Source organism: Numida meleagris, chromosome 5 (assembly GCF_002078875.1).
Source record: "Numida meleagris isolate 19003 breed g44 Domestic line chromosome 5, NumMel1.0, whole genome shotgun sequence".
In the NCBI taxonomy this organism is placed as follows: Eukaryota; Metazoa; Chordata; class Aves; order Galliformes; family Numididae; genus Numida; species Numida meleagris.
The window spans coordinates 43,501,771-43,524,769 of record NC_034413.1 but is presented as its reverse complement, the minus strand read 5'-3'; the positions used below and the strand labels follow the sequence as shown (position 1 = coordinate 43,524,769).

At 34.6% G+C, this 22,999-nt stretch overlaps 1 protein-coding gene across 7 annotated transcripts in view; it reads left to right on the top strand.

Moving 5' to 3' along the window:
• DNAH7 (dynein axonemal heavy chain 7) overlaps window positions 1-22,999 on the top strand; it is a 104,281-nt gene that overhangs the window by 7,822 nt on the left and 73,460 nt on the right. For all 7 annotated transcript variants that reach the window (XM_021400115.1, XM_021400116.1, XM_021400114.1 and 4 more), the window contains exons 9-20: window positions 1,298-1,417; window positions 3,205-3,388; window positions 4,764-4,943; window positions 5,903-6,178; window positions 7,680-7,807; window positions 7,975-8,053; window positions 11,704-11,928; window positions 13,314-13,460; window positions 14,056-14,741; window positions 17,148-17,334; window positions 21,313-21,506; window positions 22,318-22,516. In XM_021400115.1, the coding sequence (XP_021255790.1) occupies window positions 1,298-1,417; window positions 3,205-3,388; window positions 4,764-4,943; window positions 5,903-6,178; window positions 7,680-7,807; window positions 7,975-8,053; window positions 11,704-11,928; window positions 13,314-13,460; window positions 14,056-14,741; window positions 17,148-17,334; window positions 21,313-21,506; window positions 22,318-22,516 (2,605 nt within the window). The remainder of the gene's footprint in view (window positions 1-1,297; window positions 1,418-3,204; window positions 3,389-4,763; window positions 4,944-5,902; window positions 6,179-7,679; window positions 7,808-7,974; window positions 8,054-11,703; window positions 11,929-13,313; window positions 13,461-14,055; window positions 14,742-17,147; window positions 17,335-21,312; window positions 21,507-22,317; window positions 22,517-22,999) is intronic.

Here is a 22,999-nt window from a genome sequence, read left to right as displayed (position 1 = left end):
ATGGTGATATCTTAAGATTTCCAGATTGGCTTACTGAATCTGGGACAGGTACAATATCTACATCTGAATGCAGATCATGAATATTATGGCTTTGTTCAAAAGCCATTTTCCCAAACATATTGTATTTGTCTGTGTGACCTCTGACTTTATGCTTTAAAGAGTTTCTGCCAACTTTCCCTTTGTACAGGTCAAGATTTCTTATCTGTATTTCTCCAGAAATCACAGGGAATTATTTTTAAAAAAATGTGTCTAGGCATTAATAAGCAAGAAATTGCAAATGGAAGTTAGACTGTTAGCTTTGTACTTGGATGAAATGCCATCTGGACCTGGCAATTTGTGATTGTCTGTCATTCTCTTTCTATAGCTCTTCCACTGAAACTACAGTTTGAGCCGCCATGTCCCCTGTACAGAAAGGCTCCAGAATGGAGTTGCTGTAATCTTATGTTCTCTAAGGCTTTCTTTTTTTCTTTTTCCCTTTTTTTCTCTTTGTTATCTTACAGTCTGGCAAGTTTCCTGCTTCTGACATGTCTGAAAAAGGCTTCCATTTTTGAAATAGTCATTTTAGTTTTTTGTAATGTAGAAGCTTTTTCCTTTTAGTCAGGAATATTCAAAACAGTCTGTCTCCCAAGAAGAGTAAGGTTGCTGTTTTTCCATCCTCAAATCTGATTAACAAAGGAAAAAGGCACTAGCTGAGTCATTATTTTCTGCTTCCTGTGGCAGATCAAACTGCTTGCTTATTTCTTGACTGGTGATGAAAAAGACAATGAACTGACCTCTTAAGTGCTGTAATGAATTGCCAGAGTGGGTTTCTTGGTTTTGTTGTATCTGCTAAGGAACAGAAAAAATTAAACTCTTTCTTTAAGAAATAAAAGTACCGGCAATTACTTCCAAGCTTGGTTTAGATAACTATTTTATATATTTCTACATTATTTCATAATATTTGTAAAAATCCATCAAGTCTTAGAAAAGATCACTGTTTAAAACATTTAGAAGTTTTAACGTTTGATCCCATGTGCAGTATGGGATCAAATATATACATGGACTCTAACTCTGAAAATACTTCTTAATATACTCAAATGTAGTAATTGTTATCTCTATTTAAGATTATGTGTACGGATAGTACTGCAGTGCTTACATTTGGTGTTTCTGAAAAAAATAGAAGCTGATTTCTGAAAATAAAATATAAATGTTTGAAATAACATTTAAAATAACATTTGAAATATGAAAAAATGTTTTATGGAAATAATAAGGCACTGTGAATATACTTCTAAAATACTCATATTATATTCTGTTTCAGAAATTTTCGCCTTCTAGATACGGAAATATTTCACAATAAACAGGAGGCTGAGGAACTTGCATCTTTCCAGATCAAAGTCATCCAGGAAATTGGAAAATCCAAAGCTGTTCTATCTAGGAAGTATGGTCCAGTGTATCCATATATTTTATGTTACAGGGAAATCTTTTTCTTTGGGTGTTTTTGAAATTCTGGACTTTGCGGAGAGAGAAGGAATGACCAATTTTAATAATACATATTCAGTGAAGAGATACAGTGTTTTGAAATGCTTTGAGGCCAATGAATGAAATATTTTTGTAAATGTTGAGCTTACTATGATTTGTATCGTTTTCTTGCTCTGAATTTTGGTGTGTTGTGCTTTGGTTTTTATCTCCTACAGGATACAGATTCATTGAAAAGTAGATGATTAGTGGGACATTATCAGTATTTTAGTGTATTTTGAGAAAAGCTTTTATTTTGAGGACTCCCTTGTCATCTACTTGCTCTTCTTCAAAGAATTGTTGGAGCTATTTCAGATTAGTCTGCTTTTTAAAGCTTCCCTGTTCTGTTTTTTCTCTTTCCCAGTTTTCCGGCCACTGAAAACAGCTAAAATACTGAATTCTGAAGAGATAAGTTGAAAAAGTACAATGTTGCTACTGTCAGTAATTTATGACGTTTAAAAAAAGTAAATTGTGATGGAATTTTTATGTAGTAAGACTTGCTCCATCTCTACATCAAAGAAAGAAAGTGCCTCCTATGGATAGGAGTAATTGAGATTGTCCTTGTATTAGGTTAATAACATTACCTGTGTAGAACTTCTGTTAATGAGCTTGGCATTTCAGTTTGTATACTCTCACTTTTTAACCATTTCTGAAACCGGAGTCATCTAAAGGATTTTAGATAAATTGTTTTATTAATGACATCCATTGACATTAGAGTATAAAAGGGTTTTTGAAAAACAAAGTGTTTGAATACCATAGTATTTGTATATCCATCCAGAAATATTTCTAAAAGGAGGGCAATTTTCTTGTCATTATGCTCAATATACTGCAGTAGAAGCAATGTAATTACTAGGTCATTTTTAGATACTTGTAGCCAAGCTGTATTGTTTGTATGCATCCAATTTTTATCCAATAATTACAGAGTTGCAGGGGTTGGAAGGGAGCTCTAGAGATCATCGAGTCCAACCCCCAATGGTTGCTTCCCACAATTATTTACTACTGCTTTTTTACTATTTTAGATTTTAACTAAGAAGAACAACTGTTGAAATTACTATATTACCAAATATTTAGGGTTGTGGTTTTTCTTGTCTGTTTGTTTGTCTGTTTTTTCATAGTATGGAAAGTTTTTATTTCAGCATTTGTCTGTAACTGTGTTAGTTACTGCCTTAACTATTTTCATTTCTTCCTGACACTGAAAATATCTTTGTGTTCTTAACTGAAGGCTACACACTTCTGTGCTTTCATCTTTCCTATTTCTCTCCGGTGCCAGAGCCAATTTGGTGTTGGCTAAGGATGGGTGGGCAGAATTCCCTATGGAAAACTTTCACATCTAAAATCTACAGAGATTTACAAAGGTTTCAGAGATGCGTAAGGAACTGTGCAGCCTCTGGGACTTAAGTGTGTTGCCTATGAAGGCTTTCTGTTTCTGCTGACCTGAGAAATAGGAGACTAATGCAAGACAGTGGATTTGTCTGTCATGATATCTTTTATTTTAAATATGGTTCCATAGTAGTAGATAACATTTTCAGATACACGATTCCTTTGAATTTAAAGCTACTACTATATGAGCTTATTACGTTATGGTTTCCCAAGTATACTGCAGCATCCTTTGAATGCTTGCAATATGTTAATGAACAGCAATTAACTTAAAAACACAGGTTCATTCGTGCTAATCACTTGAAGAATTTGGAAATATTGTGTTCTCTTTAGGTGGCTTCTAGAAGTGCAGAATATCTTTTACCAAGGTAACAAAAGAAAGCAAGTACCCAGCAATACCAGCACTGCTAAATTGGAGTCTTTCTTCAGATGTGCTGCCACCTTAATGACTCGTCAACTGCAACAATTACTTTTACAATCAATTCAGGACTTCACAGATTTAATTGTTCAACCAGCAGTAAGTACTCTTTCATACTCGTACTAGCAGCATTGCCTATCCTTGTACCTACAATTTGTTTCCCGTTTGTTTTGCTTCTGGGGAAAAAAAAAAATATATGAATTCTGGTGTCAGTTGCTTTCTTGAGGAAAAAAGATGTGTTATTTTAGATCTGCAGTGTTTATTAAATAGAGTTTAAAAGCTGCAACAACTTATTTCAGAAAGGAAATACTGACATTTTAAATCTGGTAACCTATAGGAACATTATGTAGTTAGTTAGGCTTAAAGTAGAAATTATTTAGTATAAATGCCATGTACATCTTGCAGTGTTCTAGTGCTACCTCCGTATAATCTCCATCTGTGTTGAAGGCTTTTCTTCCCTACTGTCGGTAGGTGTCTATTACGTGTTTTGTGTAAAAAAAAAAAAAAAAAAAAAAAAAAAAAAAAAAAAAGAGAGAGAGAGAATTTATCTTTTGAACCTTTGAATCTTTTTCTAGCTTCAGATAATATTGATGAAAAAAATACATGCAGAATCTAAGTAAGCGATCATACTGCGGAAATAGAGTATATGATTTTCTTTCCTATTCCTTCCCCACGCTGTTTTGTGTACTTTTGAATTAAGTGAGATTTGATGTCCATGATTCTGTTTTCTATTATCAGTAATATGTGTGTATTCTCTAATGTTATGCTTCCTAATGGTTATCCTAAGCTACTTAATGATTAAATGCTTCCTTATGTCTCCTAATTAAAATTTACTATAGTTAAAAGATATCAGAGATACAGAAAAGTTAAGCAATACCTAATTCAGATTAAATGTACCATATAAAATCAAATTACACCACCAGGGACAAAAGCATATAAAACTTTTCATGTTGGGATACATAGGAATCTGTACTGCAAAAGAGACTATTTACTGCAAATATAGCTCACAGTGTTTCTCAGATAAGTTTTTTCAGATCAGATTCTTGTTTAGCAAATAAAATTAGAAATAATACTTTTTTCAAGATAAGTAGAACCACAGTGACTGGTGCAGATGATGGATGCATGTACTGCTGTACCTGTATTTGTATATTCATACACTGCTGGGGGCTACTGCTGTAAAACTACTCTGCATCAGTCTGTGCAAGCAACTTATAAAAGTTATTGGCTGGTGTTTAGAGGATACTTCTTATGTCCACTAAGAACAATACTGTATTTCATCTTAGAATTCATGTGAAACAGGTATTTATTATCAGAGACATACTTTGTGTTTGCAGTAGTACTTTTAATAGGATTAGTAATTATAATGTGCAGTTAAAGTCCTGAGTAATTCCTGATGATCCTTTGACATTTTCTGCATTATTTTGGTTAAATAATACTTTAATCTTTTTTTTTCTTTTATTTTTTTTCCTGCTAGAATTCTGTTCGAGCCTATGAACACCCAGGTTTCATCCTGAGGGCAACCCTTGTGAATGACTGTATTAAATTTGAACCTGATTTTAATGACTATGAGGATGTATTTCTGAATATTTATGCTGTTATGATTAATGCTGTCAGTGATATACCAAGAGTGGAGACCAAATTATTTTCTAAGTTGGTAAGAAATTACAATACTCATGGTTTTAGTTCCTGAGTATTTTAATGAATAGTCCTCGTGTCAGAACTCGCAGTAATACAGTAATACACTTCGGGGATATTTTGAACTTTTTGAAGTCATCTTTTTTTACTAAAAGACCCAGTTACTGTTCACTAAGCAAATAAAAAGCCATCAGCTATTTTCATCTGTGTTTTTTCCTACAGTAGCTACTACAAATGTATTATATACTACAAACAAAATTGATGCATTCAAATTTTAAAACATTTCTGCAGAATTCCGAGAAAAGGCCTTCTATTTTGACACTGGAAAAGTTATTGTCATTTTCAATCTAGAATCTTTTGAATAGACTGTCCTTTAAAAAATGGAAACCATAATTTTAAAGCAGTTTCTGTCTTGCCAGAAACTTGAATAGCTGTACTGCTATTTATAAAAATACTAATCAATAACCCTTAAGAAGACAAATGAGAAGCATCTCAAGCATGTCTAAATGCACAAGAACAAGGTTTTATAGCGTCTGGAGTGTTACAGGACAGCGCTTTCCACATTTCTAATGTTACAGAATCAGTGGTTGATAGCAAAATTGAAATTGTGCTGGCGACTCAGGAAAAAAGTCAGTGTAGACTAGAATTGTTGATGAGTTTGTTTAGAGTGGAGTTTTGTTTAGAATTCTGAGTTCCTGAATGAAGAGCTCTGATTCTTCACTTGCTGGAGATAACCTTCCATAACTTAAGATTGAAAAAAAATTGATAGTTCTAGGTGAATACTTGTGAAATTAAAAAAAAAGTTTGGAATCAAACTTTAATTAGGAGAAAATTGAAGTAGCATTTAATTTTTTTCCATCCTGTTAATCTTCTGTAGTATAACCAATCTACAGAAATCAGCATAAATTGGAAATATGGTGTCCTTCTGATTGTTGTTTATTTATTCATTTATCCTATTTTTCTATTTTTTTTCCAAAGCCAAAATGCGAGTCCTCATCAGCTGTCTTGAAACCTGTAATCCTTGATGAGATCTTGGATGAACATAAGAAGATGATCAGAGAAGAAATTATCAAAGAAAGTGCTGCACCTGTGAAACATGTCAAGCTTTATGAGAAGTACAGCTTCCTGATAAACAAACAGGCTGAACAAGATACTGATCAGTTCCTACTGGAGGAGCATACTTTTGAAGAAATGAAAGGGGAAATTATAAAGTATCAGAAACTCAGTGAAGAATTAAAATACACTTCTGGAAAGGTAAATTATAATAATAGTCCTAATTTTAATGTTGATTTTTCCTCTGAGAACAGTTAGTCAAAATTGATAATAATTAATTGTGAGATAAGTGAAATAAAATTAATTTTTGAGAAAAAAAACCCTTTTTTCAAAAGTTAGCATTTCTGTGTTATATTTGCCCTGCTTCAGTGAGACGTAGTGCTTTTTACTGCATTGATCCTTCCAGAAGTAATGCCTCCTATTTATTTCCATGGAAACAACAGATACAAAGAGCACAATAACAATATTTGATAGAGCAAATTCTGAAATACAAATAGAGCAAATACAAAACACTGTTTTTTAACATAGTCACCGCCATTAACAGTGCTTTTAAACCTGCAGTGAACAAGAGCCTACATGCTGCACTTGTAAAAAATGACCCACTGTTGCTGTTGCCACTGCTAAAACGCACCACCCAGCACCTCACTGTGCCAACATCCACCGTTAGGTCTCCATAAATGTTCAGTAAGCATTCGTGAATGTCAGTAGGTGCCATTTTTTTCCGTGTAGAGGATTTAAGTGACACACCTTTGCTTCATATGCACATCCATGTCAGATGCCATTTTGTCAGACTGCCCCTCTGCTGCCGTCTGTCATGTGGCAACAGCATGTAATGAGATATTGACGGGAAGGTTCACACTCTGCTACCATACCACCAACATCCACCTCTGACACCATGGGCCAGTTTAATAAAACAGGAGGCATTACTTTTGGAGCATCCTGGTAGATATTCACTGGGGGCCTTGTGAAGGCTTTCACAGTATGCTCCTTCCAGATGTGAAAGCACAAAAGGTAGTGTGGATCTGATTACCCCCATATTCCTTCCAGTCATCTAAGTATGTGAGATGATCCTTAATGTCATTCTTTTTGTCTCTATAGGGATGTTCTGTGGTAATAATTCTTTATTATCACATTCTGAAAAGTAACTTGAAATTTTAAGTGATTTTCTGTAAATTGCTTCTCGCATTCAGTGAAAACTTCTGGAGAAACTAGTACTTACTAGTTGTAAGGGCTCCTGCGTATGGAAGTCAAGCTCACTTGCACGCTAATCAAAGAAATCACTGGATTCTGAGACTCACTGGGAGGCAAAGCCCCCTTGTTTTAATTCTAAGGAATATTACACGTTCATGTGTTTCTAAGAGAAAAACAAGATTACTGTATTTTAGATGCATCTCAAACTCTGTAATGTCACCAGACAACATTCACACCACTGCCTCCTTACAGAGAATAGATGCCCTTCCTGTATGAGGCAGTAGATTGTCAAGACCAAACATGATAGAAGTAAGATTTAGTTACAATTTGACATGCACAAAGAAAAGTTATTCATAAGTATGCACTTTTTCTTTTCTTCACTGGAAAGATTTAAGAGCCCTTTTTGGCTTGAGTGAAATCCTAGATTAGAGCCTTGATGTTATTCTGAAGATAGTGAATGATTATAGGTGAAAGCTGTTCAACATTTGGATAACTTAAATTTGTATTGCAGTATCTCCGTCTAGGAATGTTTGAACTGCATTGTGATGAATTAATAAACGCTTTGGCAAAGCGAGCAGATAATAATTGTGAAAAAATTATTGCAAAAATGTTCAAGGATCATCAGGATATAAGTTTGAGGTAACTCAACACATTTCAAAATACATTTTTGTTTTAGTTTTGCTTCCAGTGTTGAACTCCATAAAACTTAAAGCATATGTTAATTTAATTTTTGCTGTTTCAGATGTATGTGCTTTGTTTAAGGATGGCTAAAACAAAACGCACCTGTCAAATCGTTTGTTTTTCAGACTAAGTGATGAATTTGAGAGAATATCAGAAAAGGCCCTTACTACTCCATCTAATACACAAGAACTAATGGAAATTAAGGTACTCTCTTATCTTTAACGAGCCCAAGCAAAAATAGCTATGAATGCTATTATTCTGTCCTTGAGTAGTAGTATATGCAAGCTGTGTGCTTAATGGGTGTGATTCTGGCCCTCTTGAAGTCACTGGTGATGTATCTGTTACAAAATTAAAAAGGACATGTCATCTTTAGCTTTGAGGCCAAATGTCATAGCCTGGCTCTTTCACAAACATCGAAACTCTTCCTCACCAAAGCATCATACTTGTAACTGGACTGCCCATTTGGAACAGTCCTTTGTCTCTGCAGTCATCTGCACTGTGATATTGTTGGAAAGTGAGTGCCTGTTGATAGGGACCAAAACTTTGTAAGGCAGTGATCTCCCAAGTGGGGTGTGTGCAGACTAGGGGCTGCACTAGATGATCCATTGGGGTGCATGAAGGAAATATTAAAACTTACATTTATTTTTTTTTTATCTAAACAATTGAGGAAGAAATTTAGCTTTACCAGTATCTAACATATAGATTTACACTGATGCCCTCAACTGGTCCATATGTCAGAAGGTCTCGTGCTGTGTATGTATGTGTTCTGAGGGAATATTGGATGTTCCACAGTGTGAAGGGTTACCGTAGCACCCTCACTCATTCATTCACTTTCAGCATATTATAATTAATGCATTGCAGTTTGCATGTTTACAATGGCACAAAAATCCACAGAAGAGTGGATTTACAGATTATATTGTCCAGTTTTAACTAACTCCCACAAAATGGACAAGTGGCTTAAAAAGATTTCCATAGAGAAACTGCATCTTGAGAATAGTGCTAATAATGTGAGCACAAGGAATGAACAAGAATATGGCAGAGCTGACACTTTTGGTACAAGTTCTCTGTCAGCCATGTCATAAGGAAAAATAATGGTGACTTAATCAGATTTGACAAGAAATTGGCAAAAAAAGCTGCTGATTTGACTGGAATTTAAAAAAAAAAAAAGATTCTGGGAACATAACAGAAATTCATGAAATTAATTCACTGCATCAATCATAGGCATCCTGTGAGGTACTTAATGCCTTATATATGTCAGTCTTTGTTACTAAGGCCAATTGTTCTCAGAGTACTCAGCCCCCTGAGTTGGAAAATGGTGATAGAGATAAGTCCCTGTAATTCAATGGGAAGCTTTAAGTGAGCTTCTCCTTGTTTTGAAATTTCTTGAGTCTTTGGAACTGGACAAGATTGATACTAATGGAGCTGGTGGAAGCCCTCACCAAGCTACTTTCGATAATTTACCAGCAGCCCTGGCTAATTTGGGGCATCCTGTTTGACTGGAGGCTAGCAAATGTGACCCCAGTCTACAAGAAGGGCAGGAATAAGAATCTAGGGAATTATACATCTGTCAGTCTGACCTAAATTGCAGGGAAGATTGTGGAGCAGATCACCTTGAGTGCTATCACATGGCATGTATGGGACAATCAAGTGATCAGAAGCAGCCAGCTTGGGTTTCTGAAGTGTAGGCCCTACCTGGCTAACTTGATCTCTTTTTTTGACAAGATGAACTGCTGAGTAGATGAGAGAAAATCTATGGATGTTGTGGACCTTGATTTTAGTAAAGCATTTGACACCATCTCCCACAGTGTTCTCCCAGAGAAACTGGCTTCTCATTTCTTGGACAGTTACATCGTTCACCAAGTGAAGAAGTGGCTGCATGGCTGGACTCAACGAGTCCTAGTGAATGTAGTTCAATCCAGTTGGTGGCTGATAATCAATGGCATCCATCAGAGATCAGTCTTGGGGCCAGCTTTCTTTATTGTTTTCATTAATGATCTGGATGAGGGGTTTGAGTACGTCCTCAGTAAGTTCAGAGGAGTTACCAAATTAAGTGGGATTGTTATATTTTTTAGATTAGGAAGGCTTAGCAGGGAAATCTGGATAGACTAGACTGATGGGCCCAGTCTAATCACATGTAACAAGGCTAAGTTGCCAGATCCTGCACTTAGGTCATAACCATTCCATGGAGAGTTATAGGCCTGAAGAAGAGTAGCTGGAGAGTTGCCTGAGGGTGCTGGTTGACAGCTGGCTGAAGGTGAGCCAGCAGTGCGCCCAGGAGGCCAAGAAGGCTAATGCCATCCTGGCCTGCATTAGAAGTAGTGTGGCAGGAGCTTAAATGTGTGTTTAGTTCTTGACAAGAAACCTTTAAAAAGCACTCACTGGCAAGTTGTATAAAGTAATTTTGCCTTTACATGCTGTGTTGAATTATCATTTAAAATTTTGTAGATTAGGGTTTACAGTTTGATAACTAAAATCCCATCTCCTCTCTTACAAATACCACTTCTGTAATCAAAACCCTACTGTTGCTTTGATGTATTCAGGCTCCAGTTCAGCAAAGCACTTGCAGACACAGTTAAAACAACGTGTCTTAGTCTCTTGCTGTTCAGTTAAGTTCTGAGGTATGTGCTTGTTGTTAAATGTGTGGAATGTGATGTGTGCTTAAAATAATTTGGGTACCTGAGTGGTTGGCTAGGCTTGAATCTGAGTGGTTTGAACTTTATCACAGTGAAGCTAAACACAGAATATAAGAGCAGTATCTTTTTCTGAATAAAAAATAATGTGTTCAGAAGTTGAAATCTGTGCTGAGAATATAGTACCTTTAAAATACATACATATAATACTACACGTGTCTGTTGGAGGTATAAATTCACAAGTTATCATACTTACATGTAATGTGCAATATTTTAACCAGCATCAAACTCCTTCCAGCAGTTCTTCCATGTAATTGCTGGAAGTTTGTATCAGTCTCCGTTTGGGATTTTCTTTTAATAGATCAACGTTCTCTAGGTCCATAGTAATAAATATATTCTGATGCATAAAAACTGCTATTAAAAGTGAGCAGAAGCGTAGATTTAATGGGTAGTTTATCTCTACCTAAAACTGTTTCCAATAATTTCACATTGTGTCATATTAAAATTTTCCTTATCTTCAATAGATATCAGTTTTTAGACATGCTGTTATGTTCCTGATCTGTCAAATTGGTGAGATTTTTACTAATGCAGCTCTTTCAGAGGCTTTCAGAAAGCATTGTTACAGATTGTCATTTAAACTGAGCTGTGTTACAGTTCTGTTACATGTAGCATTCCATGTGGTACGCACTTATCAGCACAGTTTACTGCCAACTCTTGAGATTTGAAATAAGAGTGTAATTTTTATTTTAATCGCAATGAGCAGTACAATAACTGACAATATTCTTTATATTCTTACTTCTAAGGAAGACCTAATCTGAACTGGGCCATCCAATGCTTCCTTTTCTGAAGCGTGCCCTTCTTTCTTTATATTTATTTTACTATTTTTAAGTTGGTAGCACCCTGCATTTTGCCCAAATTTACACTGCTTACAGTAAGCTGTCTGGATTGGTTTTCATTGGTCCCAAGATTTGTGCGTACTATATCAGCCATTCTTTTGAGTTTTGTTCAATAAAATATCTAGTCAGGCAATTGTCTTCACATGTTGTGCACTGTAAAAATAGATAGTACCATGCTGCTCCAAGTAAACAAGTTTTCGTATCATGTATTTCTAAATTTATTAAATTTTCCTAGTAAAAAGTTAGCTTTGAAAGATTTAAATATTTGCTGTTTGTTTTGGCATTAAATTCTATAAATTACATCTTTCCTTTTAATTTCTGTTTTTAGGCTTGTATACAAAAAGTGGAAACACAAGACATGCTTGAATTGGAGCAGAAGTTAGTGGATGCTTTAAATTATATTGCTTTCCTGATAGAGTGTGTCAGCTTTTCACCAGCAGACATTCGACTGAACAGGAATGTTTTTCAGTGGTATGCACGAATGCCAGATATCTTTGAAGAGCACAGAAAGATAATTGAGGAAAAAACAGTACAGTTTCAAGATGGTCTTAAGGTTTGTAATGACATTTTTTAAAACCTTTTGGTTACTGATTTTAAGTGACGTATATAACATGAGATTATTGGATGAAGTAACCCCTTTTATTTTCTCATATATTCAGAAAAAGCTTTCAATATATTTTTTAATAGTATTGTCAATATCAACTAATTTTTTGTCTGTTTTCCACTCATTCACATTTCACACGTCATTAATTATAAAATACAAGCCACATTTCGTATTTTGCTTTCTGAAAGCTGTTTGGTTACAGAATTTTTGTTGATGTTGATGAAGACTGTCTGTATATGAAATAGTAAAATTCAGATAGCTCTTCTAAAGACGTGTGTATGCCTTGAGAAGTTCCTTTGGAGTCAATTGCAGTATATTAAATTTATGTTACAGGCCCAAGAAAATAATAATAAAATGTATTAATTTATGTGTGATTTCACTGTTAGCATAATGGCAAATATGTCTGTTTTATAACATAATTACATCTTAATTCAGGTTTGTTGTTGTTTTATTTTTAACATGTATTTTTTTCTCTGCTGCATTCTTTTTTTTCCATTATATTTACAAGACTTTTACATTACAGTTTGCTACACTATCCAAGTACTAGGCTATGTCCACAAGAATTGCTAATTATTAGGTTGCTGATGTGTCAGGGTTACTACCTGTATAACCATCTGCTTTGGCTTTCTTGTGCTCCCTAGTCTCATCATTATTTTGTCTTAGATCATGCATATTTTGAGATAGTGAGTTTCTGTGTTTATGCAGTATGCTCAAAGAAGGAGCTTCTAAGTTTTTTTTTGTATTACAAATAAATGTGCAGCATGGACTGTGTTATCTTGGAACAGATTATTGCTTTGCATGGTCTGATGCCTGGTTTCAGACACTGACCACTACTGATACCTGCTGTGACATGTTTGGGGTCAAGTGGTATATATGAGGAAAAAATCTGTCCTTGAACTGTCTGGCTTTAAGACAAGTTAAACTTATGTCCTGTGAAAATGTTTAGCTTCATCTGTCATTTGATTAAGCTCATCCTATTATTGTAATCTGTGTTATGCTAGATATTTGAATTTAGCTTTCTATTATTAGCATACCAACTATGTCCATCACAGAAAGCTGAAATTTCTGTGTCTGACTATACACTATGGTATAGTAAAGAGAAACCAAAGCCACTTCTGTCATTTAGCCTAATAAGTCATTGCAGCTAGTAGTAGGATTCAGGGCAAATTGTGTAATGTGAGTGGAATAGATACTGAAAATCTCATATGCAAAGATGTTGCATATCTGCAAGTGGGAAGTGTCCTAATGTAGTGAATCAGAATCGTTATTCCTTTTTTTTTACAGAAAGTTAACTTTATTCTGATTTTTTTTTTTTGGTAATATGCTTCAATTAGATACGGTGTGAACAATTTGTGGAGGACCTGAAAAGCTATTTTAAGCAGGTTGAAGAACTTAGCACATTTGGAGATGTTCAAGAAGTCAACAGATATTTGAAGAAAGCTCAAGCATTAAATACAAAGTTGGATCTTGCTGCTGAAAAGGTACAGGTTATAGTCTAAACTAGTCCAATAGGATGAATTGTAAGGTTTAATATTTGTATTGTCAGAGCCAAGAGTTTAATTAGTAATGCAGTTACTGATAAGTAGCAAAATAATTTCCTATTCAACTCTGAAGCATTTTATGCAATTTATGATTTAAACAGCAAATTTACTGAGCATAATAAATTATTGCTAATATGGCCTTGAGTTAACAAACTAGTACTTTGCATGAAGAAGTGGATTAAGTTTGTGTGGGTTTGCATAGATTCTATATCTATATTCTGTAAAGTGTAATTTCTGATGCTTATTGTTACTTCCTGTCTGTTATAGCCTCTGTTCTGGTGCAAATTATAGAGGAATGTCCAGGTACTGTTTTAAACTTCTGGCTGTACTCCTCTATTGACAAGTATAAATGTTGAGTTATCAGTGTTAAGGATTGCTTTAACTGCAGTCAGTGGCAGCAGTTATATAATTGACTGGTTTAGTAACTCAGAAATTAGTTTGAAGCTTGTCAAAGACATTAGAAAACCTCTCTAATACCAGTGGTAAAGCACGTATAGCTTGGTTTATATTTCATACCTCAATTGCCTCTCAACAGATTGATCAATTTAATGCAGAAGAAGAGTCCTTTGGATGGCCGGTATCTCAGTACCCTCAGCATAGAACAATCCGGAATCTTCTTGCTCCTTATCTACGTCTCTATGAAATGACTGTTGAATTCAACAGAAAACACGAAAACTGGACGGAGGGGTCATTTAAGGAAGTGGATCCAGACAAAGTAGAGGGAGACGTAGGAAATTACTGGCATGGATTGTATAAGCTAGAAAAAACTTTCCAAAATTGTCCATGTGCTTTAGCAATAACACGACAGGTTAAATCAAAAGTAGAGGAATTCAAAGGCCACATTCCTCTAATTCAGGTGATTTGCAATCCTGGCTTGCAAGAAAGGCACTGGGAAGAAATGTCAGAAATTGCCGGTTTCCCTTTATCTCCTTCTGAAGACTCGAATCTTTTGTCTTACATTAATTTGCACCTTGAACCATTCCTAGAAAAATTTGAAACTATCAGTGAAACAGCTAGCAAAGAATATTCTCTTGAGAAAGCTTTAACAAAAATGGTTTCTGAATGGGATCAAATTGAGTTCACTCTTCTTGCCTACAGAGAAACAGGAACCCATATTTTGTCATCTGTAGATGATATTCAGTTGTTACTGGATGATCACATTGTCAAAACGCAGACTATGAGAGGCTCTCAGTTCATTAAGCATTATGAAAAGAGAATAAGGTAAGGGTTTGTTTTGTTTTGTTTTCCAATAGAAAGTCACTAAGTGATGTTACCAAAAAGAAATGATATATTCTGGTTAATCAAGAATATAGGGCCTTCAATTGTTTTTATCCTCCCTAAGCAGTGAATTAATCTTATCTTAAAGGGCTAAGGCTTTTGTCCATGCCAAAGAAAGCATTATTTACATTTAAGCATGATTTTTACTTTTAATTAAAAGTGCTAATACATTGGAGAGGCTGCAAAAAATTTTGACTTGCTGTGGTACCGAAGGTAGGCAGATACATTGTAACATTACTTTTGTTTAACCAAATACTATGTATTTGAGTTATAGAAGGAAAGACTGTGAACTAAGAAAATCTTGATTAACTTTTCTACATAAATTTTAAAGCTGCTGAATCATTAAAAATGTTAATTAAAAATGTTAGCTTTTTTTAAAGGGAGATGCAGAAAAATGTAAACAAGACAAATTCTAGGGAAGGAATGGAAGATTTTTTTTTATTCTAATGCAGAAACTTAAAGTCCAAAACTTACCTTTATGTGTTAAAAATTCTGTACTTTTATCTCTAAGCCCTTTTTTTAAATGTGATTTTGTCTCTTTCTTCAATAAATCCTTTACCTGCTTCATGAATTTCTCAAGCATAGCCATATTGTGGAAGAATAATATCTTTCATGTAAAGTTTGGCTATAATTATCTAGCTGTATAAAGTACCTCCAAACTCCCATTAGCATGCAAAAAAGCAGTTTCTGATTTCAGCACATAATGAATATGTATGTATACTTATACATATATACACATACATTCCAATAAGTACTAATTTTCTTATTACTACTGCACTACAGTATAAAGTATATAGTGCATAGTTCCTTACTAATGTAAAATGGTTGTCTTTACCTATTTAACTATAATTATGTTTAGGAAAAGAGTAAACACACTATGGTAGTTTCATCTGAGTTTTGGTGTTCTTTTTTGTGATGTTTAATTTTTTTAAGTTTCTTTTTGTAACTGATGGCATTTGTAATAGTACAAGGTATAAAAACAACTTCCATCTTGGAGATCTAGGTGATTACACAATAGTTGCTTTCTCAATAGCCTAACAAAGCATGCAGAATTCTGGATTCCTGTGAGAGAGTTTTCCAAATTCCTTGGTTTCAATTTTGCATACTTTTGGTATAACAAAATTGACTGTCTAACTTCCTCTTGGAAAGCTGCATTTTTCTCTGCCTTTGGTAAAAGGATATGTATGATATACAAACGCCAATCCATAAAAGATGAAAGAGGGAGTTCCAGAATGGAGAAAGTACATGCAAGAATAGCTGTTGGTTAGAATCTGTAGTAGGTAAATGAGTGAATTAAGAGGTATATTTTCACGTGTATCATTTTACTGAATTCTGTGCAGGCCATGTATGATTGTCCTGTTGAGAAAATTATTGTGTTGTTTTATACAATGCATATTTCAACAGCGTGCACATTTTATAATGCTTCCATCTGCACTGCACAGTGATCTGAGAATTGCAAAATGATGCACTGGTTTTGTAAAGAATTCTTTCAAATTGTCTGTCTCAACATATTAGAAATACTAATGACATTAGAGAATTGATAATATTATGTCTGTGATATTGCTGAGATAGTGAAAACTATCAAATTTTGCTGTTAATGATTTTAAATGATGCAAAAAAACTGAGGAGACTCAGAAAAATGATAGATTAAATGACTGAAGGTGGACTAACTATTGAATTATAAAATTATGTAAGTACTTTGGGCAATAATATCAATGAAGTCTTTATCAACAAATATGTTCAACATACACATTAGGAATTTGAATTCAGAAATAATAAGTGATGCTTTAAGTGCCTTAAATTGGCTACTTATTGGCCTTGGACTACTTATTGCTTGAATTCTTTTACTTAAGGCCGGATGCCTTCCTAGGACAATAGCTACACATTTGTGGCTTAATTTTAAAGTTTATGTTACTTTCATGGCTTTCTTTTGCACCTAGCACACAATTAGACGTAATAATCTGGGCTTCTGTGTATGCCAATAACCTGATTAAATACACAGTTTCTATTAATTAAATTGAACTTGTCCATGTAGACTAAGTGCTGAAGTGCATGCTCTGTTCATTCACTGCTACTGTTAGTCTTCTTGTTAGATTTAGTCTATGAAATCCTACAATCAATCTTGCAAAAAAAAAAAAAAAAAATAGTTTAAACACACACAGATGATCCTGTTCCAGAAACAAGTGTGGACTTTGTTATGCGGGAAACCAGGTAGATGAATAAGATATTCCATTGCAGTCTTAAAACGTATGCCTGCTGAATATGCAAGTTGCCAGAAAGGTCTTAACAGTGTGAGAGAAATGTTCTGGAAGCATCAATTCATGCATTTGAACTAATACTGTTCCACAGGGAATGGGAAGGAAAGCTGTTGTTATTACAGGAGATCCTGGATGAATGGCTGAAGGTTCAAGCTACTTGGCTTTATTTGGAGCCAATTTTCAGTTCTCCTGACATCATGGCTCAGATGCCTGAGGAAAGCAGACAATTCAATACTGTGTTTAAAACATGGAAAGACTTAATGAGATCAGTTTTTCAGGTAAGTGTCAATGTCTTAAGAATATGGATTGAATCTGTAGTATGTACTAGAAAATTGCTTCTGATAGCACAGTAATCTGTTTTCTGTTTCTTCTTTGCTCCATTTCTTAGATTCTTTTTTAAATGATTTTTTAGAATTGTTTCATATAAAATTATAGAAGTATTGCTTGGAAGGGATCACTGGAGTTCAACTAGTCTAACTTCTGGCTCAGAGTGGAACATTTGCCAGCGCTAGATCAAGCGAGCCACAGCTTTGTTTTGCCAAGTTTTGGAAACCTCCTAGGACAGGGATTCTTTGGAGATTACCTCCTGAGACTTTTATGCTGTGTTTTGTAATGTCTAAGATGAACATCCCAAGCAAATGTCTGTACCTGTTGCTCCTTGTTGTCCAGTTGTCACTACGGAGAAGAGGTTGGGTCTGTTGTGTTTTCGGTTGGGTGGTGGTTGTTTTATTTTTTGTTTTGTTCTTTGATTGCACTTCAAGTAGTTCCCGGCTGAAGTTAAATTTTACATTAATTTTCTCTTAACTAAGGTGAAGAAGTCCTGTAAGGTGATCCTGATGCTGTACTGCAATTGGCATGATGTCTAATGCTGAATCAATGAAATTGTATACTTTCTGTCCTTCTCTCTCTCCCTTCCTTTTTCTCCCTTGCATTTTCTCTCCTTCTGCACGTGCACTCTCCTTCCTCAGCCTTGCCCCTCATGCTCTTTCTCTCTTCCTCTTTCTCATTTAGAAGAAAGATCAGAAACTTATCAAGGTAATGTGAGATCAGTAGTATTAATTCTAGGGAAGAATCGGGTAAAAATAGTGATAATAAAAAGGCAAGAATTTCAGAATTGTGTTGAGTAATATATTTCTAAATGTTGTGTCTGCTAAATTATCTTTTTTAAGAAAATCTTCTAATTTAAATATTCAGTGCTAATCAATTGTGAATTATTTTTGAATGTGATGTATCTTATCTCTGGCTGAAAACAGAATCATTTTTTTGTTTGTGCAGGAAAGTATAAATGCCAGAAGAGTAGTTTAATGAACTGAAGCTTATTTTCTCTAAACAAGTAGGCCTTATGTTCCAGAAGATGGCACTCTATTTCCACTAACACACTTTTTCTATTTTATAGCTTAGAGGAATGTTGTTTCTCAGTCAGTATGAATGGTCTTTCTTAAATAATAATGCAAACTTGAGTCTGCTTTTTTCCATTTATATGCCACTGTATTATAAAATTCTTGTGGAATCAAAATACTTTTTTTATTTCCTTAGCTTTTCCACAGTAACTTGAATAATCATATATTATTAATTAATTTAAAATATTGAATTTAAGCAAAGCGCATTAATGAGGATTAAAGGATTTATTTTCCACTTGTCTTAAATTAAAAAAATAAAAACGAGTCCCCAAAAACTAGAATACAGAAGCATTTCTATTTCTTTTGAGGAATAAAGAAAAGAAAAATCCAAGGCTGCAATGTGTAATGTGTTAAAACTAAAGTTAGTAATGTCCTTTTAGCAGGGTATTAGAACTGTTTTCATACCCTTGATTTATAGTTTTTGTGACACAGTTTTTTTTCCTCAAGTCAATAAAAAATGAACACTGAAGTTTTGAAAGATATGGAGTAAGGGCATTCCCTTTTTCCCTCCATGCCTTAGCAGAACTGTAAATAGGAATTCTGTGTTGAGAAATAAAATGTTTGGGTTTTTTTCCTCACTTACCTTTTTCTCATATGAAGGAATAACCATGTAGGAAGAATTGTTTATGGTGCTGGCTTTGATTTTCTCAACAAGCTGCACTTATAAACATGCTGAGAAAGGGAACAATACCTTTCTCTGTTGCACTAGTTATGCATTACAAAGTCTTTTATAAAACAGATGATTAACTGCATTTTCATGCTGACAGATTAATTATCTATGTATAGATGAAAAATATAAGTACTTAATTAACTTTGTTCTGTTTTGGTATGATGCAAGAGGGAAGTTACAGAAGGTAAATGTATTTCATGTACAAAAGAGCACTGATTATGATGTTAGAGAGGCACAACATATGAAAATTAATTAGATAAGCGTACAGTTATGTTTTTGTTGTTGTTGTTTCTTTATTTGTTTTTGGTAGATTAGAAGCATGTTTGTATCATGAGCAGGGAATTGAACCAGAGCTAAATGCAAACTGCAAATCATTTCAAAATGTTATGAGTTTTTGAACTGAAGCTGAGTTTGGAATTTGTTATTGAATGTGCCAAACTGAAGCCGAGCTGCAGTCGGGTTGCTCGATCAAATCTGCATTGTTGCCCTATGAGGAATTTGTTTCTTGCCTCTCATCATCTGTCCCTGCAGCATGACCAACGGTTCTCCCCTGTGATACTGTGTAATTCTGCAAACCCTATCAGGAGTTTTTTGAATGAAACATTCTGTAATTTGTAATGGACTCTGACAAAACTTTCCCTACTGGAAATAGTTTCTACTCCCATTGCTGCAATATTCTACTGCCAGGAATTCTTACATGTCCTTGATAGACTGGTTAGCCTGAAATACTCCCTACTAATTTCTTAGCTGTTTCTCATTGTTTAGTTACTTATGTTCTTACATTTTCCCCCTTTAATCCTGGTTTTGTGTAGTATACAGTGCTCTTACAGGTACAGACTCACTGGACAATGCAGAGGGGAGCCTAAGTGGTGACTAAGATTTCTAGTTAGCTCTGTTTCCTTCTCTTCTGTGTCCTCAATCAAATTCCAGGGAAACACAGGTGGTAAAGGAAAAGCTATTGAATTGTGTTCCAGGGCTAATCACTTCCCCTTCCCTTCTCAGGATTTTGTAGAATTTTATGTATTGCAACAAGAGCAAGTTTGAATCAATTCATGGTTAGCAAGTCAGGTAATGTATCAGTTTGGGCCTGAACAGAACAGTACTAGAATAAATTCAGTCATACATGAACCCAAGCCCACACAGGAACTGAGTAGAAGCATTTGTTTGGTTTGACTTCCACTGTCATAAATCTGCAAATCTGCATTTCCTACTTTGAAATGTGTCTCTCATTTTGCTACAAAAATCCCATACTTGGTGAGTGGCTTAAAAAATTTAATGTCAGCCTATAAACTGGTCACAAGGCATATTAAATGCTAGAGTTTGATGTTGAGACAGTGGTATTTCTTTCAGGCTTTTTAGCTTGATGATCTTCAGGTCTTTTGCAAAACCCTTTTTTTTTTTTTTTGTATTTGTATTAATTGAAACAACTTTCAACTCATGCAGTAGTTTTTTTTTAAGCATTTATGTTCTTTTCACTTAAGGTGTTAATTTGAAAAGCAGTAGCTAAGAGATGTTGCTAACATTATGTCAAAATATAAGAAACTGTTTATCAAGTAGTGTATCTTAATATGTGTTATTCAGGTGCTATTGTAAAAAGAAATAAAAACATAATTTGTGATACTTCTAAGGAATCTATAACTTTTCATATTAGCAAAAATCTTTCAATATGTATTTAGCTAGTAAATAGGATCAGAGAATGTCTTTTTCAGAGCATATGACTAGTTAATGTTAGTACTGAAATCTTATAGACAGCGGCAGCGCTGACTACTTGGAATTTTGCCGTCTCAACTCAGGATCTTGTGTATATATTTAAGTATTTTATATGTAAAAGAGATTTTTTTTGCATTGTAATTTGATAGATTACCAGTTAAAGTGTGTGTAACTACTGTTGCCATAAAAGTACACTTAAAAACCCATCAAAATCTTTTCCTTGTTCATTTTACTTAATTATATAATCCTTTTATATAGGCTGGGATAGATTACTGTTGCTCCAACAAAATGACAGGAGTCACTCTAATGAATTGATTCTGTTTTGAAAATTATTTTCAGAAATAGTTAATGTTTGAACAATGCAGTTTAATACCAACTGCCTAACTATTTTTCCAGTGAAGCCAGAACCTGAAGATTATAAACTGTGCTGTGTGAGTAGACATTAATGTTTTTATTTGGTTTAATTTCTTTTTCAGGACAAACATGTGCTGACAGTAGTAACAATAGACAAGATGTTAGAAAAACTGAGGAAGTGCAATGAATTTCTGGAGATAATTCTCAAGGGACTTAATGAATACCTAGAGAAGAAGCGCCTGTTTTTCCCCAGATTCTTTTTTTTATCTAATGATGAACTCCTTGAGATTCTTTCAGAGACCAAAGATCCTGCCCGGTACAGTAGTATTTAATAGATGCATTTGTGACTCGTGCATGCAGACAGGCTTGTCATATTGTTTCTCTGAGCCTGTAACTTTCTTTTTCCCCACTGACAGCTATGGCATTACGAATGTACTTGGTTAGATTTTGTATTAGGCAAATGCAGGGTGATTTTTAATGCAAGTAATCAAATTCATCTTTGTTTTCTAAACTAGTAACCTTTTTGTACAGTTTTTCAGAAAAATCAAGAGTCCAAGTAATAATTAATGGTGAAAATAACATACTGTTTTTTTTGTCCCAGTGGAAAATTGAACGTCAGGTAGGATTCGTACACTGCAGTTTTATTTCCAGTGTGCAGACCTGATAGTGTCCAGTGCAAGGCCACGCAAGGATAAGAATTAAAATAATAAACAGACATCTCACTGCAAAGAAATACTCATACAACGCAATGAATAGGGTTGTTTTACTTAAATTTGTTAATGTTTAGTATAGTTCTGTGGGAAGGCATAAATAATGAAACTTCATGTACTCTAGGTGGAACAGCTGTTAAAGAAAGGATTCCTATTTGTCTTTTTTAGCTTATATATTACAGAAAACGTAAGGAATATTTTACATCTTTGATCGATCCTCCAAAAATTGTGCAGTAGGCATCTTGTAGGTGTAATAGAAAAGAATTATTGTTGAGGATAATGATTTTATTATTAAACTTAAAATGATCTTTTAAGTAATTTCTTCAAAAACATTTTTTTTGAAAAGTTAGATCTACTTTTCTAAGATTGGAAGGGAAATAATGTCAGAAGCTGTTTAATACTAGTTTTGCCTCCTAGAGTACAACCTCACCTGAAAAAGTGTTTTGAAGGAATTGCAAGAGTGGAGTTTACTGATTTGCTAGATATTACACACATTAAAAGTAGTGAAGGGGAGACTGTGAAACTCACACGGACAATTTCAACCTCTGAAGCTAGAGGTCAAGTTGAAAGATGGCTTGCTGAACTGGAGGCAGCTATGCTGAATTCTGTCCACAAGGTAACAAACCTTAATGCTTTTAATTTTTATTCGCTGAAGCATGACAAAAATAGTAAGGTGATTGATGTGTAGCTGTTTAAAGACTAAAAGTACTTAGTTGTGTTAGTTGTGCTGTGTGTTGGATCCAATGCAAAAACAGCTATATTTAGGACATGAGAAGATGGCTCACTGAATGCAAGGAAACAGCCTCAAGTTGTGGCAGAGGAGGTTTGGATTGGATATTAGGAAGAATTTCTTCATTGAAAGAGTGGCAATGCATTGGAGCAGGCTGCCTAGGGCAGTGATGTAGTCTGCATCCCTGGAGGCATTTAAGAAATGTGTCTATGGTGCATAGGGATGTGGTTTAGTGTTGGACTTGGTAGTTAGGTAGATGATTGGACTTGATCTTAAAGGTCCTCTTCAACTTAAATGATTCTGTGGTATTTTGTCTTGGTGCTGGAGTCTTGGGAATCTTAAGAAATAAAGTCCATGGAAACTCTTGCT